This window comes from Alligator sinensis, unplaced genomic scaffold, assembly GCF_000455745.1.
Source record: "Alligator sinensis unplaced genomic scaffold, ASM45574v1 scaffold614_1, whole genome shotgun sequence".
Classification (NCBI taxonomy): Eukaryota; Metazoa; Chordata; order Crocodylia; family Alligatoridae; genus Alligator; species Alligator sinensis.
This window is the reverse complement of record NW_005842294.1, coordinates 453,834-468,562: the sequence shown is the minus strand read 5'-3', so window position 1 is coordinate 468,562 and position 14,729 is coordinate 453,834. Positions and strand designations below refer to the sequence as shown.

General features: G+C 42.5%; 1 protein-coding gene across 3 annotated transcripts in view; it reads left to right on the top strand.

Annotated features, from left to right (window-relative positions):
- The window catches only part of VEGFC (vascular endothelial growth factor C), a 134,117-nt gene that overhangs the window by 97,129 nt on the left and 22,259 nt on the right, over window positions 1–14,729 (top strand). For all 3 annotated transcript variants that reach the window (XM_006028183.3, XM_025209549.1, XM_006028182.3), the window contains exon 3: window positions 1,306–1,496. In XM_006028183.3, the coding sequence (XP_006028245.1) occupies window positions 1,306–1,496 (191 nt within the window). The remainder of the gene's footprint in view (window positions 1–1,305; window positions 1,497–14,729) is intronic.

Here is a 14,729-nt window from a genome sequence, read left to right as displayed (position 1 = left end):
TTTCCTGCCCAGGGCAGGGGGTCGGACTCAATGATCTAATAGGTCCCTTCCAACCCTTGAAATCTATGAAATCTATGAAATATGCAGTGAACTAATTTGTAAAGCATCACAGTCTATACTTGTCATGCTATTAGACCACAGCAAACTATTTTTTTCCACCATAAGATAGCACCGTCGGGGACAGTACTGTCTTATGGCAATGAAAATAACTGCACCTCGACGCACATGTAAATGCTAGCCCAGGCATACACTGCATCCGGTCAGCCCAGGCAGCAGAGGGCTAGTCCTCTGCCTGCTGCCTAGCCACAGAGTTCTGCACTCTGGAGCACTTTTGTGCCCCATCCACCCCTGCTGCCACCTGACACTGCCTCCTGGGGCTTAACCACTGGACCCCTTGGCAGCCCAGGGCTGCTCTGCCCTGGTTCAGATTGCTGTGGCCCCAGGCACAGTGTCTGCATATGCACCCTGGACTACAGCAGTTTGAGCATCTACACATGCCATTTAGGTGTCATAATAAACTCCAACACAAACTGCATCTTGACCTTGCATCCTTCTGACTTCCAATATAGTTTTCCAAGCACCGTATAACAGGCACTACCCAGACCCCTCTGTAGTGCCCCTTTTGAAGCTGAGCCATTCTCCTTTGTATTTAATAGTCATTAGCTGTAGGGCAAATGTGTGCCTTGTTGGGCAGAAGGTTCCAAATTAGAAACTAAGTTCCTTCCCTTTGAGGGCAGCAGTCACACACCTTATGGCCTATCTTCTTCCTCCTGTCCCCACATACTTGGGCTACCCAAGGACCTGGATCATACCTAATGTGTGCTATAGTGGAAAGACACAGAGATGTAGGTTCAAGCCCCATTTTGACCATCCAGCTTCCTGGGCAAATGCCCTAACTATTCAGTTGTTGGGGCTAAAATATGGGAAATCTCTCTTCCTTTTGAGTTGACTACCAACTAGTCATGGGTTTCTGGCCATCTACATTTTCAAGTTTTAGATGCAAAATGAGTTTGTATACATGTGCAGCACAGTGTTAGCTTACTGCACACACTCAGCCTACATATCTTCACTTAAGCATCCACACTGCAGGGGAAGTAGAAACTCTATCTATGCTAATTAGATGCACAAAGGGAAATAGAATGCTACCCAATAAAGTTTGCACTTCATTAAAGAACGCATCTTAATATTAACCCTCTAGCATTCTGATTCTAACCACAAGTGAGTTCCCACTAATTTATGGGAATTGAGGGCTACCATTATTGTTTTTCTTTAACCTAAAATATGAACTTCCCTATAACTTGGCAGGTATTGATAATGAATGGAGAAAAACTCAATGCATGCCACGCGAGGTTTGTGTGGATGTCGGGAAAGAGTTCGGAGCAACAACAAACACCTTCTTTAAACCACCATGTGTATCCATCTACAGATGTGGAGGTTGCTGCAATAGTGAAGGACTGCAGTGCATGAATATCAGCACAAGTTATATCAGCAAAACAGTAGGTTCTAATTTGAGTTACAGTCTGAATTTCTTGCCATTTCCAGCATCTGAATAGCATGCAGTCAAGTTAATAAAGGTGGCGTTATAACATACGCACAAAAAAGGTCAGAACTGAGGTTGCAAGGAGTTCTAAACCTGACTTTTCTTAATATCCAAATGTTTCATATTCTTGTCTTAATGGTATTTCTTTAACATAGCTTGGCATTTTATTTCCCAAGTTGTTTTACATGTTAAAGAGAAAAGATAAACCATTTTTATGTGCAACTGTAACAATGGCCTATCCCAGCCCTGGGCAGCATTATTGAATAGGCTCTAGAATAGCCATTAGCTGCAGTCATATCTTAAAACAAACCTAAATGCTTAGGTTGTTTCATTTGGCATTATAAACGGGTTGTTTTCTGTTTTCTTACTGATACTCTGAATGGGAATATTCTAATGTCACTGTAACATAATTTTCCTTTATCATTTGGTTTCCTTTTTGGTGAAATATGGCAAGTCTCCAAAAGACAATACTGAAATTCAGTATTGCAATGGTAACTATGTAATGATAGCCTTCAGGAATTAGGATTCTTTTCCATGATCCTGCATTTTGCATAAGGAAAGAGTTAGAAGAAGGGAGTGGAGAGTCAGTGAGAAAAGGATACATTTTATGAAAGATCCTATGATAGATTTTATGAAAAATGAAAGATTTTTTTTCAACTATATTTGTCTGAAATAGTGTATTCTACCAAGAATTCCCAATCCAGAATGTAAGCTTAGCTCTAGATGACCACACAGTGAATGATGCACTTCAAACAGTTTAAAAGAGCAAATCCACAACAACTATTATTTCAAAAGCACCGTTCTTCCCTCTAATGGCTATTCTGCTTCCAACTGACTGAGAGATGCAAAATCTTCAGATTACTATAACTTGAGAATTGTGCACTTCATGTTTTATTGGCTGAAGTTGCAAAGGTGGATTTTTATGAAGCCCTGTTTACCTGTATTACAGATGTTATACAAAAATGCAGCTGTGACGTATTGTACAGATTTTCAGATGCTTACTCCAACTGAGAATCTGGCCCTATGGCCACTGACAGACACTGAAAAAAAAGGCACAATGGAATCTGATGCATGGTCTCAACAATTGTCTCCTGCCTTGCCACACATGCGTGGCAGGAATGTAATTGTGGGATCAAGCATCAGACTCCATCACTCCATATTGCTTGTGCAGGGAGAGCCCAGGATCATGATCTTGGGCTCCCCCTGCACTGGCAATCTTCACTTTTGTAGCTGGGAGCCCCGTCAGCTGGGGGTGCTGTGTGGGCTGTCAGCTGCAGGGACACATGGTGCTCCCCTATGACTGGCAGCTCCACTCACTGCCATGACTCCCAGCTGCAGGAACACAGGATACCCCTGTGGCTGGGAGCCCCCCATTTATTGTTCAGAGTTTTCAGCTATGGGGGGCGCACCCTGCACTCTTGTGGCTGGGATCCCCATCAGTGATCAGAGTCCCCAGTCTCAGGAGGGCACCCTGTGCTCTGTGGCTGGGAGCTCTGTCAGTTGAGAGAGAAACCCAGCTAGGGGAGCTCACTGTACTCCAGGAGTGTACTCCAGGGGCTGCAAGCACTGGCCACAAATTCAGTTAAAGGCATGATAGAAGCCAGCAACATTGTTTTTACATATATTTTGTGTAATAACTTTGTCATTTATTCCTGGTTTTAGCACACCATTAATTGAATTAATATTTGGCCAGGTTGCTATTTGAAGGGTAATGTGTTTCAGGGGCCTAAAAGTCTTGCCACAAGTGTCACTCCATTTATATCTATAGATCAGTGTCCAAGTGTCACTCCATTTATATCCATGGATTAGAATACGACCAATGATAATGACAGTGACCTCATTTTGGAAATTATTAAGGAAATAGTTTTAGAGGAGTTTAACACATGATCAGAACTTAAGGAACTTAAGGGGCAATTTAATGGACATTAAAAGGTTTATCAGCTAACAAACCCTTGCTCCTAGACAAAAAACAGAAACACCATTGCTTGGTTTATGTTATCTGTTCCATAAGGCCAAAGAAATCTACGCTCAATCACCTATCCTACTCCTTAGTGAATAGAATCATTGGCAAAACTCTTTCACAACTGTGCATGTGATGTCAGGAGCCCTGAGTTAGAAAAGTCCCTTTGAAAGAAGAGAGCTTACCACCACCTTATTTTTCATTTTTGATCATCTGAAATCTTAAATTGTATGACAGTGCTGCTACATTTAATTAACTGCAATGAAATGAGTGATGATTACATCAAATAAAGGGATTAAAGGGTCACCTTAAAGAATTTCAGATGCCCCTTAACATTTAGTTTTCACTCTTCCATTCCTTATATTTTCTCAGTGAAATAAGAAAAAGGTTTTATTTGGCATGCATCATCATTTAATAATCCTAAAAGTTATCACAGCAGGTGCCTTACATATGTAGACTCCTCAGAATAAACTGGTCAATAATTAATTCAAGAGCTAAGGGTCCCTATTTGAGGACATACTATGCTACCAGTCTCTAGACATCAAAATCTAAGGACAACTTATCTCAGCTTTCAGTGGGATCATTTCAAATCTTGATGGGAAAGAATGAAGCATAGAAGTTATTTTGTCTAGACAATATTATTTTATATTTGCACTGATTGGCAGGAAGGCAGAAGAAATAATATACTTGTAGACTGGTTTGTAGAAAACTGTGTTGATTCACTGGTGTTGATTGCCTTCCTGCTTTACAGGCACTCAGTTTCACTGAAAGATAGTCAAAATCCCATAAACACATTGCTGCTGTTGTTTTTCCACAAATACAATTACTATAGCTGCCACAAGGTAACATATTTACAAACAGGAGGGGAGGTATTCGATGAGACGATTTCTTTATTAACGTGGCTCAGCTGTGAAAATGTTTGAGAAATCTTGGACTAGACCATTTAGTACCGTAGATCATTTCCCTTTAGGAATTTCTATGATGTGAATTTCTTTAATATCTTACATTTGTTATTGGTACCTTATCCAGCGAAGTAATTAACTTGTTCCTTATTACCATATTTACTTACATACCACACACCTTTTCACCAAAATCAGCCCCCCAAAATTGGGGTTCATGTCTTAAATGGAAAAGCTGATTTTTGGCTTGCAATAGAAGTACATTGCTCCACAGTGCAGCAGCAGTGACATTACTATTGAGTCAGCTAAGGGAGTCAGTTGACTTAATGTCTTGTTGTTCTCTTTCACTTTTTAAGGGTCTTGATGTTCCACTAATCAAGTTATTCTTTCTCCAGACAGTTTTGCTGTCTACTAGCTGCTGCTTCTTGTATATAACAGCCCTAATAATAGATCTATCCACAGAGACTAGACTTCATTAGTAACCAGGGTTTCAGCATTTAGGTATGCAGGAAAGGGAGGGTTATTCAGCTAAAGATTAAGCTTTGTCCCTGATCTATCAGCCACAACTGTGCCTACAAGGAAAGAGTAAGAGGCTTCAGTAAAAAGCTGCTTTAGAAGCACCTCTCTCCATTCTGTGCCTCTTCCAGTGAGATTGACAATTTTTGGCTCCTGTCTGATCATTGAAGTAGAGGGGAGTATCGGGCTCTAAATCTTTTTGCTGCATGATTAGAGCAATAATCTCTCATGGGAAAACATATCTCAAAGCAGTATAAGACTGGAGCTTTTCTCACAGGAAACAAGTGAACAGCTTAAAGTTGTTTGCCATATTTGAGATATATATTATGTTCATGTGTGCAGTCTGAAGAGTATATGCATCAGAGGAATGTTTGAGTCATTTATGAACTCTGAACCTATTTTTTCCCATGCATTCTTCTCCATTAAAATATGTATTTACCACTTCACTATCATCCTTGAAAATATCACTGAAAAGCATCACCCATCCACTCCTATTCTACACACTCCTAACCTAGAAATGAGGTGGTAAAGCCCTTTTGGGGGGCGGGGGGGGAGGCTCTCTGTACTAGGGATCCTGAGCACACCAGAATCAGAGAGCACAAGACCAGTGGTGGGGAGTGCCCCTGAAGCAGCTCTTATCTCATTGTTTCTGCATTTGGTACATGCAGAGTAGGTGGGCTAAACCATGCTTTCCTCTAGCATTCTTATGGGCATCACAAAAGTGTAGATATAGTCAAGCAAAAGTAATGATTTAGAAAGTATTGTTAATATTAGCAAATGTATCAATACAAAGTCAAAATGGGAGGGGGAGGGTCATGACATCCAGAGAGTTATTTTGTTAGTTCTCAATGTATTCCAATATTTAATGTGAAAAGATGGCATAATGCAACCTGGCATCTTACCAGTGAAATGTGTCATCTGTTCTCTTACGATATAGCCCTGGCCTCAGAAATGTTCTGAGCATAAATGAAGGAATACCAAAGATGGAAAGATGAGAGGTAGTATAGCTCTTCTAGATTACAGATTGGGACCGCCAAAACTGTCTGGTGCAGAAGTGGTTCTGAGACCCTGGGACAAAGTGCAATTGTCCAGATGTCCATGTCTGTTGTCCTGGGCTAAATCTTAAAAAAGTTCACAGGGAAAAAAAAGTGCTAACAGTTTATCCTGAGGGATCTCAAAATGTGTCTGAACTGTTATCCTGGGATTGCATCATTAAATCAATGGCAGAAAACCTACAGTGCATTGAACCACTCACTAAACCCTGATTAAAAGGACAAAGTGTGCAGTGTGTGAACATGTCAGTTCTAGCATATTTCTGTTCTGGCCCAGACACAGGCATAACTTGTCCAAGGACAAATACAGTGCATGTTCCTTGTCTGAATTACCTTCTTCCTCCTTAGATTCATCACACAACAGGTGCAGTGCAGAATCTACTCCCTTGTTTTTAGGGATTTTGAGATGCATGCTTTGAAAATTATTTCCATTGCAGTATGTCCATAGTTATAGAATAGTGGTGGTCAGCCTTCCTACCATGTGGGCCGGATGCATAGTGCAGAGCCAGTCTGTGGGCTGGATCCCATGGGCAGGGTTGGTCCACAGCCTGGATCCAGTGCGAGGTTGATGCATGTGGATCAGTCTACAAATGTGATTTGGAACGCCGTCGTGGTCCCATATGCCAGAGCCAGACATGGAACGACCCTGTGTGTCAGCGTGGTCTTGCATACCGCATCTAGCTGCATAGTTATGTGACATGTGGGATCTTGTCATTTAGGGCTGTGCAAAACAGCACCATGTCGTTTTGACTTCTGTTTTGCCATTTCGAAGGGGCACTGTTCCGTTTTGTTTTGTCGAAACTATTTCGCTGTTTCAACACTGTTTTGACGTTTCGCCCACAGGCTATAATGGGTAATCATAAAAATGCCTATAGCTTTGTCATTTCTTGCCTGATTCAAATGAATATTGCAGGGATGGTAGCCCCTTCTGAGGGCATGAAGCCTGCCAAGTTTCAAGGAGATAGGTGCAGGGATTACTGGGAAACTGAACCTCAAACTGTTCAAAGCAAAACTTGTATCACTTGCCAGCAGCGGCATCATGCTCTAATCCTGTGCGTCCCCTAGATCTGCACACAGGATGACAGCAGGCTACCACCACCAGCTAGGACTGGCGCTTGGCTCAACCCATGCAGAGCACCGGGAAGACTGGTGGTGCCGCTGGTCCCAACCAGCAGCGGCAACCTGCTGTTATCCCACGCACAGATCTGGGGGCCCACACTCCCCAGGAGGGCTGTGAGGCTGTGCCAGTCTCCTCCCAGGGGGTGCAGGCCCCCAGATCTGCATGCAGGATGACAGCAGGCTGCCACTGCTGGCTGGGGCCAGCGCAAGCACTGGGTTCTTCCCAGTGCTGAGTGCGGGCTGTGCCAGGCAGACTCGGGTGCTGGAGTTGCCCGAGCCGGCAGCAGCTGCATGCTGTCATCCCACACGCAGATCTGGGGGCCTGCGCCCCCCAGAAGGAGTCTGGCACAGCCTTGCAACCCTCCAGGGGAGTGTGGGCCTCTGGATCTGTGGGCGAGGTTTCAGCAGACTGCTGAAATAGCTGGGGAAATAGCCCAGAGCCGTCACCCTCACCAGCTGGCAGCGACAGCCTGCTGTCATCCCACAACATCCAGGGGCCCGCGCCCCCTGGGAAGAACTTTGGGAAGCGATCAGAGATCTGGGAGAAAGATCAGGGAGCTGGGAAATTGAATTGGTGAGTGGGGGCATTTTCAGGGACCTGAACAATTCCCCCAGCCCCCTGTTCAATTCCCTAACCCCCTGTTCAATTCCCCAGCTTTCTGATCGCTTCCCCCAGCTCTCTGATCGTTTCCCCAGCTCTTCCCCGGGGACGCAGGCTGCCACTGTAAGCTGCTGAAACCCTGTGCACAGATTGGGGGCTCGAGCCCCCCAGGAAGAGCTGGAGAAATGATCAGAGAGCTGGGGGAAGTGATCAGAGAGCTGGGGAATTGAACCAGAAGCTAGATGCCAATATCAGAGCAGTCCTCCCCACATCTTCCCCCTCCCTCTCCTTAGTTTCTTTTTAGCTGCAAGCAAGCCCGGCTTCGAAACTCAAAACTTTCAAAATGCTTTGAGTGCCCTCATTTCGTTTTGAAGCTGTTTCAGAACCTTTTGTTTCATTTAAATTCCTGTTTTGAGCACGAAACGTGTCGAAACAGCTTTGAAACAAACACCCAGTGCAATTTTGCACAGCCCTAATGTCAACTGACTCGCAGGACTTGCCACAGGTCTAGAAATGTAGTAGGAGGTGAGCAGTGGCAGGTCTGGAAGTGGTTCTGGAAGTTGTGGTAATTAACGCTGCCATTGTTCCCCCACCACATATTTTCAGACCCATGGGAAGCCCTGTGGGCTGAACAACACAACCCTGCGGGCCAGATTTGGGCAGTGGATCAGGGGCTGAGCACCATTATTATGTCATCATATCCTGCCTTTGATTTCATCTAAAGTTCTTTTTTAATTTCAGACTTGTAAACTCTCCACCTACTCTCTTTAGTGAAGGATTCTTAAAAATATATAATTAAATGACATTTGGTGGTCTTGGACATGTCTATCTTGATGACATAGCAACCTGGCTCTTTATGTAGCACCTTTCATCCGTGGATCTCAGAGTGCTTTACAAAGGCACCAGTATTCTCATCTACAGTACACTGACAGCACAAGGTAGGGTAGAGAGGCACCTTTGAGACTAACTTGTTATACTGATGAAGAAATAAGGCAAGAAAAGGTGAAGTGACTTGTTTTCGGTAACTCAGTAGGCAAATATCGCAGCTTGGAAGACAGCCTGTCTCTCCTGAATTCAGTGGTCTCCATAGTTGACAATGCTGTCTTGACTGGTTTTAATGAAAGAGTAATTTCAAAAGAGAAAACTGATCAAATTTACTTTTACCAGATACCTGGGAGATTATGGGAAGAGCTCTAGCATTCTGGATAGATCATTTCTGGGACTTTGTGTGGAATCATTTAGCCAAATTTCAGGTTTAAACATATCTTTTATTCTCTTAAATAAAATTGACCATCATCTTTATAAAAGTTGGGCATTTTCAAAGGTCTAGACCCATTGAAAAATGGGCAGAAAGAGGGAAAATGTTCCTTTTTCAGTATTAACACACAGACGTGAAACAGCCAAATATGACAGATAGCTTAGAGGTGGTAGAGGGCAGGCCAAGTGGTGACCTTTGGTGTTGGCTGCATGGGTTGTGTTTGGATTATGATACAGAATGCACCGATTATACATCGGGTGTGAGGAAAATACAACTGCCACTCAAACTATAGCCTCTGTTATTCCTCTGAATGAGATCTCTGATTGGATTCTAAAAGTTTGTTCTTTTTTTTAAGTTAGAGCAGACCTATTTATCTTGGTAACCTGCTTTGGTAGTAAAGTATAATTTGACATATTTAGCTATTGTAGTACAACACATTCTGTCCTACAGCTATTGTAGGATATAAGGAGATGTGTCAGATATTTAACTACTTTACTGCTTGATCTTTGCTCAAGTTCAGTCTGGAGAAGATCTGTCATTCACAGGAAGTGATTTCAGTCAGTGATTTCAAATATATCCTAATATAATGAGATGCATTTAAAATGTAATCTCTGATATACGTGTTTACTCCAAAGATAATAAAGGGCAGTTTTGAAAATTAAGCTATGTTCATGCAGGTGGTGATGTTACACTCTAGCTTCCTGCAGAGCTCCAGTTATCCATTTCATGACCCAAATACACTTAGGAAATGGCAAATGAGAAAGCCACACCAAAAGAAACACACCCAATTCAAAAACTGTCTTCTTTGTATTTTCTTAGTATGTTGCACAGAATGCATTATTTATTGTACATCTGTACTGGGTCTCTATCATTCTAGGCCTCTTCTATGTTTCAAGGACAGTGGTCTAGGCTTGAATAGATTGAACAGTAAAATTCCCCTATAATAAAGGTTTGTAGTATCAATCAGCTATATGTGTGTTGTGTTGTGGTGTGCATGATAGTAAGTATCGTGCTCTGTTCTTTACCTCGCAGTATACTGGGTCAAACAGATCTGGTCTGATAACTTTAGGTTCTAAACATCTGCCCATGAGTAAGTTTTCAAAACTTTCCCTGGCAGCTGCTGAGTTTCTTCTCTCCAACAATATCAGTCAATGCTTTATATAAACTACACTCACGAAAATCGTAGTTTTATGCTCATATATAGAGAGTTACAAATAATTACCATTTTATTGGTGCTTCTGAAAACTTCTCATAACACTAATGAAATCTGTAACCAATAGCTAATTCAGCTGACTTCACAGAAATTTTAATATGGTCAGATGGAATTCATTTTGTATAACACTTGGTTTCCTATTGAAAAATTAAGGTCCCAGAAGTTCACACAGGGATTTTATTTTTAAATGATGAAAAACTGAATCTTTTGATAAATGTGTGTGGTTTACACTATATTTTGTGTGTTGGTTTCAAGCACGAATATGTATTGAGAAAGCCAGATTTGATAAGGGCATTCCAACCAGTCTGTTTGCTTCCACCTAGAAATAATTAAAATTTTATAAATTACAGAGAGGTATGTGTGTGGTTGCTCAGGAAAAGCTATTGTATACAAAACTTCCTAGAAATATTTGACAACGAAGTTCAATTAAGTGTACATTATCACGTGTCAGGAAGCAAAACATTCTTTTCAAAGTAAAACCTTAGGCACTTAGCATAGCAATAAATTCAGCAATCTGATAGCGAATACTTCAAAGAACTCTATTTCACTGCTGTTTTTAACCATTTTATCAGAATGGTTTGAAAAGCCTAATATCAAATAACTGCTAATGTCTGAGGAATGTCTGATTCAAAAAGGTAAACTAAAAACAAATCTAATTTCTAAGGCAAAGCAAATGTATTAGAAGGTATTGTTTTACAAAATAGCAAACTACATTGAATATAATTAAACCACAGTTGTTTACAGAAATATAGTTGGGAAAAAGTTACTTGTCTGTACCATCATCTGAGTTGGAAGGGAACAAAGTTCTTTCTTAAAAATCTGAAGAGGAGACGGCATACACTCACAAATAATGTTTCAGTCACGCAGGGCTTCTTTAGGAGATGCACAGAAAATATATACTTTTAGGTGAATGTGATAGACCTAGCTTTGAATTCTTCACTGATTTCACTTGAATTAGGGCAGAATTTGAAGAGGTTTTATTTTATTTTATTTCATTTTATTTTAGGAATGGTTTGGATATTTTTCTTTAGTCGCCGACATTGCAACTGTTCTTCTGCAGAGCTCTTGTACTTCATCAGATTGCAGCAATGGGAAACTTTTCATTTATGATAGTCACCATCCATTTCATAAAGATGTAATTGGGTTTTGTACAGGGCACCATTAAAAGTTACTCAGTGGTATTTTACCAAGCTTTTTAGGCTTTAACCGTTTTGACTGGAGTAATCCATGCCCAGTAACTGCCTCCAGAAGCTGTATGCATGTATGTTTGGGGAAGATGAGGGTTTTTGATTGGTTGTTTTTTGGCTGGAGTGTATTTTTTTTTTTTTTATAGTTTAATTGCAGCCAAAATGATTCTGCTGGTTTTTGAGAGTTGGGTGAGAGAAACTATATTGTTTTTGCCTATGTTTTAAAAAACTCTGTCAGCCTTTTACTTGAAACGATGCTGAAATATTACAAAGCAGGAACTTGAAATTTGGCCTTGGTGTAAGCAATGTATTTTTTGCATCTCTTCTGAACATCTGGCTAAATTTATAAGCCTGTGAAAAATATGTGTCCACAGATAAAATTTGTAGGAGTTACATTTCCTGGTGCTTATATCTGCATTCACCATGTACTAGCTTTGGGCTGAGTAAAACTTTCCCTGCAGTCACAATTTAGGGGTTCAGTGGAGCATTCCAAGTCTGGGTCTTGAGACCTGGCACTGAGAATCTGTCTTTCCTAAACTGTCAAAGTACTCCCCGCTGGCTCAGGCATTGGGAAGAAAGACATTATCTAATTCAGGGCTGTTGAATGGGCAGCCTGCATGCCACAAACGTGTGAGCAGTTAACATGAAGCCTCTGGGCTCTGGTAGCCACCTCTTACACTGTTACACAGTGAAGGAGAGCCCAGGGGTCTACACAGTGCCTGCACAACCAACACATGACTTTGTGGCTCCCATGCAGCCAGTGCGGTGGGAGACAGAGGGATCCATGTGCCACCACAGCCTACATAGTGCAAGGGAGGTTCCACAGGGCCTATGCAATATGTGCCCCCGGCTGTGCCAAAGTTGGACAGTCCTGCGTTACAGCATGTTCCACTCTGCCGCTTAGAATTGAACAGAGTCTTACCACTCCTATGTGGTCAGTAAATGTCTGTGAAACAGACTGGCAAAGCAGTGGTCTATGAAGACAATGATGGTCTGTTACTACTGTTTTCTACACTGCTACGTAAAAATGTAAAGGTCTAATGCTTTTGATTCTCTGGTGAATCACGTGGTGTCGATGCAGTGCCCTGGGATAGTATGTATGGCTTTTGAGTGTATTAGTAGGCTGTCCAACTGCAAAGTGGACAGGAGCCACATGCCCCATGGCCCACGCCAGTGGGGGGGCTGCACACCACAGGACCAGATGGACACTCCCTCCACCCCCTGCACTGCACTGTACAGGAAACCGGCAGTCCCCCACCATGTTGCACTGTAACACCCTGCCTTGCTGTCAGCTCCATGTGGGCTCCTGTAGCACATTATTAAGTTTTTTATTTCATAGATTTCATAGACATTAGGGCTGGAAGGGACCTCGTAAGATCAAGTCCGGCCCCCTGCCCCAGTGGCAGGAAGTCAGCAGGGATCATAGGATCCCAGCAAGATAAACATCCAAATGTCTCTTGAAGGCGTTCAAAGTAGTTGCTTGAACCACCTCTGGCAGAGGTCTATTCCAAACCTTGGGGGCTCGGACAGTAAAGAAGTTCTTCCTTATGTCCAGTCTGAAATGGTCATGGAGGAGTTTGTGACCACTCAACCTTGTCATCCCTTGGCGCGCTCTGGTGAACAGACATTCCCCCAGATCCTGGTGATTACCCCGGATAAACTTATAGATGGCCAAGAGGTTGCCCCTGAGCCTGAGCTTTTCCAGGCTGAAGTCCCATAGCTCTCAACCTTTCATCATAAGGTCTGTTTTTCTGACCTCTGATTATGTGCACAGCTCTCTGGACTCTCTCAAGCTTCTCCATGTCCTTTTTGAATTGTGAAGCCCAAAACGGGACGTAGTACTCCAGCTGCAGCCTCACAAAGGCCGAGTGCAATGGGAGAATGACGTCCTGGGATTTGCTTGAGAAGCATCTGTGGATGCAAGCCAGCGTTTTGCTTGCTTTACTAGCCACAGCATTGCATTGAAGGCTCATGTTCATCTTGTGGTCAATCATGCCCCCCAGGTCCTTTTAGTCCATAGTGCTAACCAGCGTAGCCCTGCCGAGCCTGTAAGCGTCTTGCAGGTTTTTCCTCCCAAGGGGGAGAACCTTGCATTTTTCTGTGTTAAACACCATCAGGTCTTGTCTGCCTATTACCTGAGCCTATCAAGGTCAGCCTGGATCGCCCTCCTGTCCTCAGGTGTGGATGCTTTACCCCAAAGTTTGGTGTTGTCCACAAACTTGGACAGTCCGCTTCTGACGCCAGTGTCCACATCATTAATGGTGATGTTGAATAATATAGGCCCAAGAACAGAGCCTCGAGGGACCCCACTGGCCACAGTGCACCATGACCATTGACTTCTGTCAGCCACCACCCTCTGGGTCCGACCACAGAGTCCAAGTGCAAATCAAGCACTGTAAAGCCAGGAAGTGCCACCATTAAGCTTGCCTGGGTATCTTTAATTTGACTTTATTCTGCATGCTCTCTAATAAGGCTGGAACGCAGGCAAGCCTAATTGTGGCATTTGCTGACTTCTGAGTGCTTAATGCTTGACTTCAAGCCTTAATTTTTTGTTTTGTTTGTCAATCATAATTATTCTGAGTAGTAAAATCTCTCAGTTCTTAGAAACCACAGGACTCTGCCAGCATTTGAACTAATATTCTGATAGGGAGCAAAGCTCATACTTTGCCAATACCCCTCTGGATCTATTGGTATTACGCTCTTCAGAGGAGGCCTTGGAGGCAAGGGGGGCTCTGGGACGCAGGGGTTATTGTCTGCAGCATCCTGTTATATTAAACTTGGGCTTGATGTGAGAAGAGAAGGGAGAATTTGGCCCTATGTGAATGCAATAAAAATACCCATCAGCCAAATGAGATAATTCAGACAGACTATCAGTTGTCTGGCCTCTGGGCAGTCCCAGAGGTAGTTTCACAGCCACTAGATAACCAGTAGTGATGCCAGAAAAGAAGTCGTCCAAGGAACTAGCCTTAAACACAGATGTTATGTTTCATTTCTGTTCTTAAAAACCCTTCTAGAGATTGACATCTGGCTCTTACAGCTGCCAAATATGCCCCATAGTGGCCACAGATGTTGGGTTCGTTGTTGGATCAGATGGAAGATAAGGATAAACGGGAAATGAAGACACAAATGAAGGAGAGGACACATTTCTAATAGTCAGACTTGTCTAATTAAATTGACATAGAGAGATAACAATTTGGGCTAAGTCCTGCTTTCACTTACACTTGTGCAACTCCATTAATTCATTGGTGCTAGTCTGGCTTGGCTGAAAGTAGAATTTAGACTTTGATTTATTATTTTGTTTTAAAATGTCAGAGATTAATCTAAAAGAATTATTTTGAGGTTTAAATATATGCATTTCCTGTAGTAGGTTAAGTTTCAGGAATG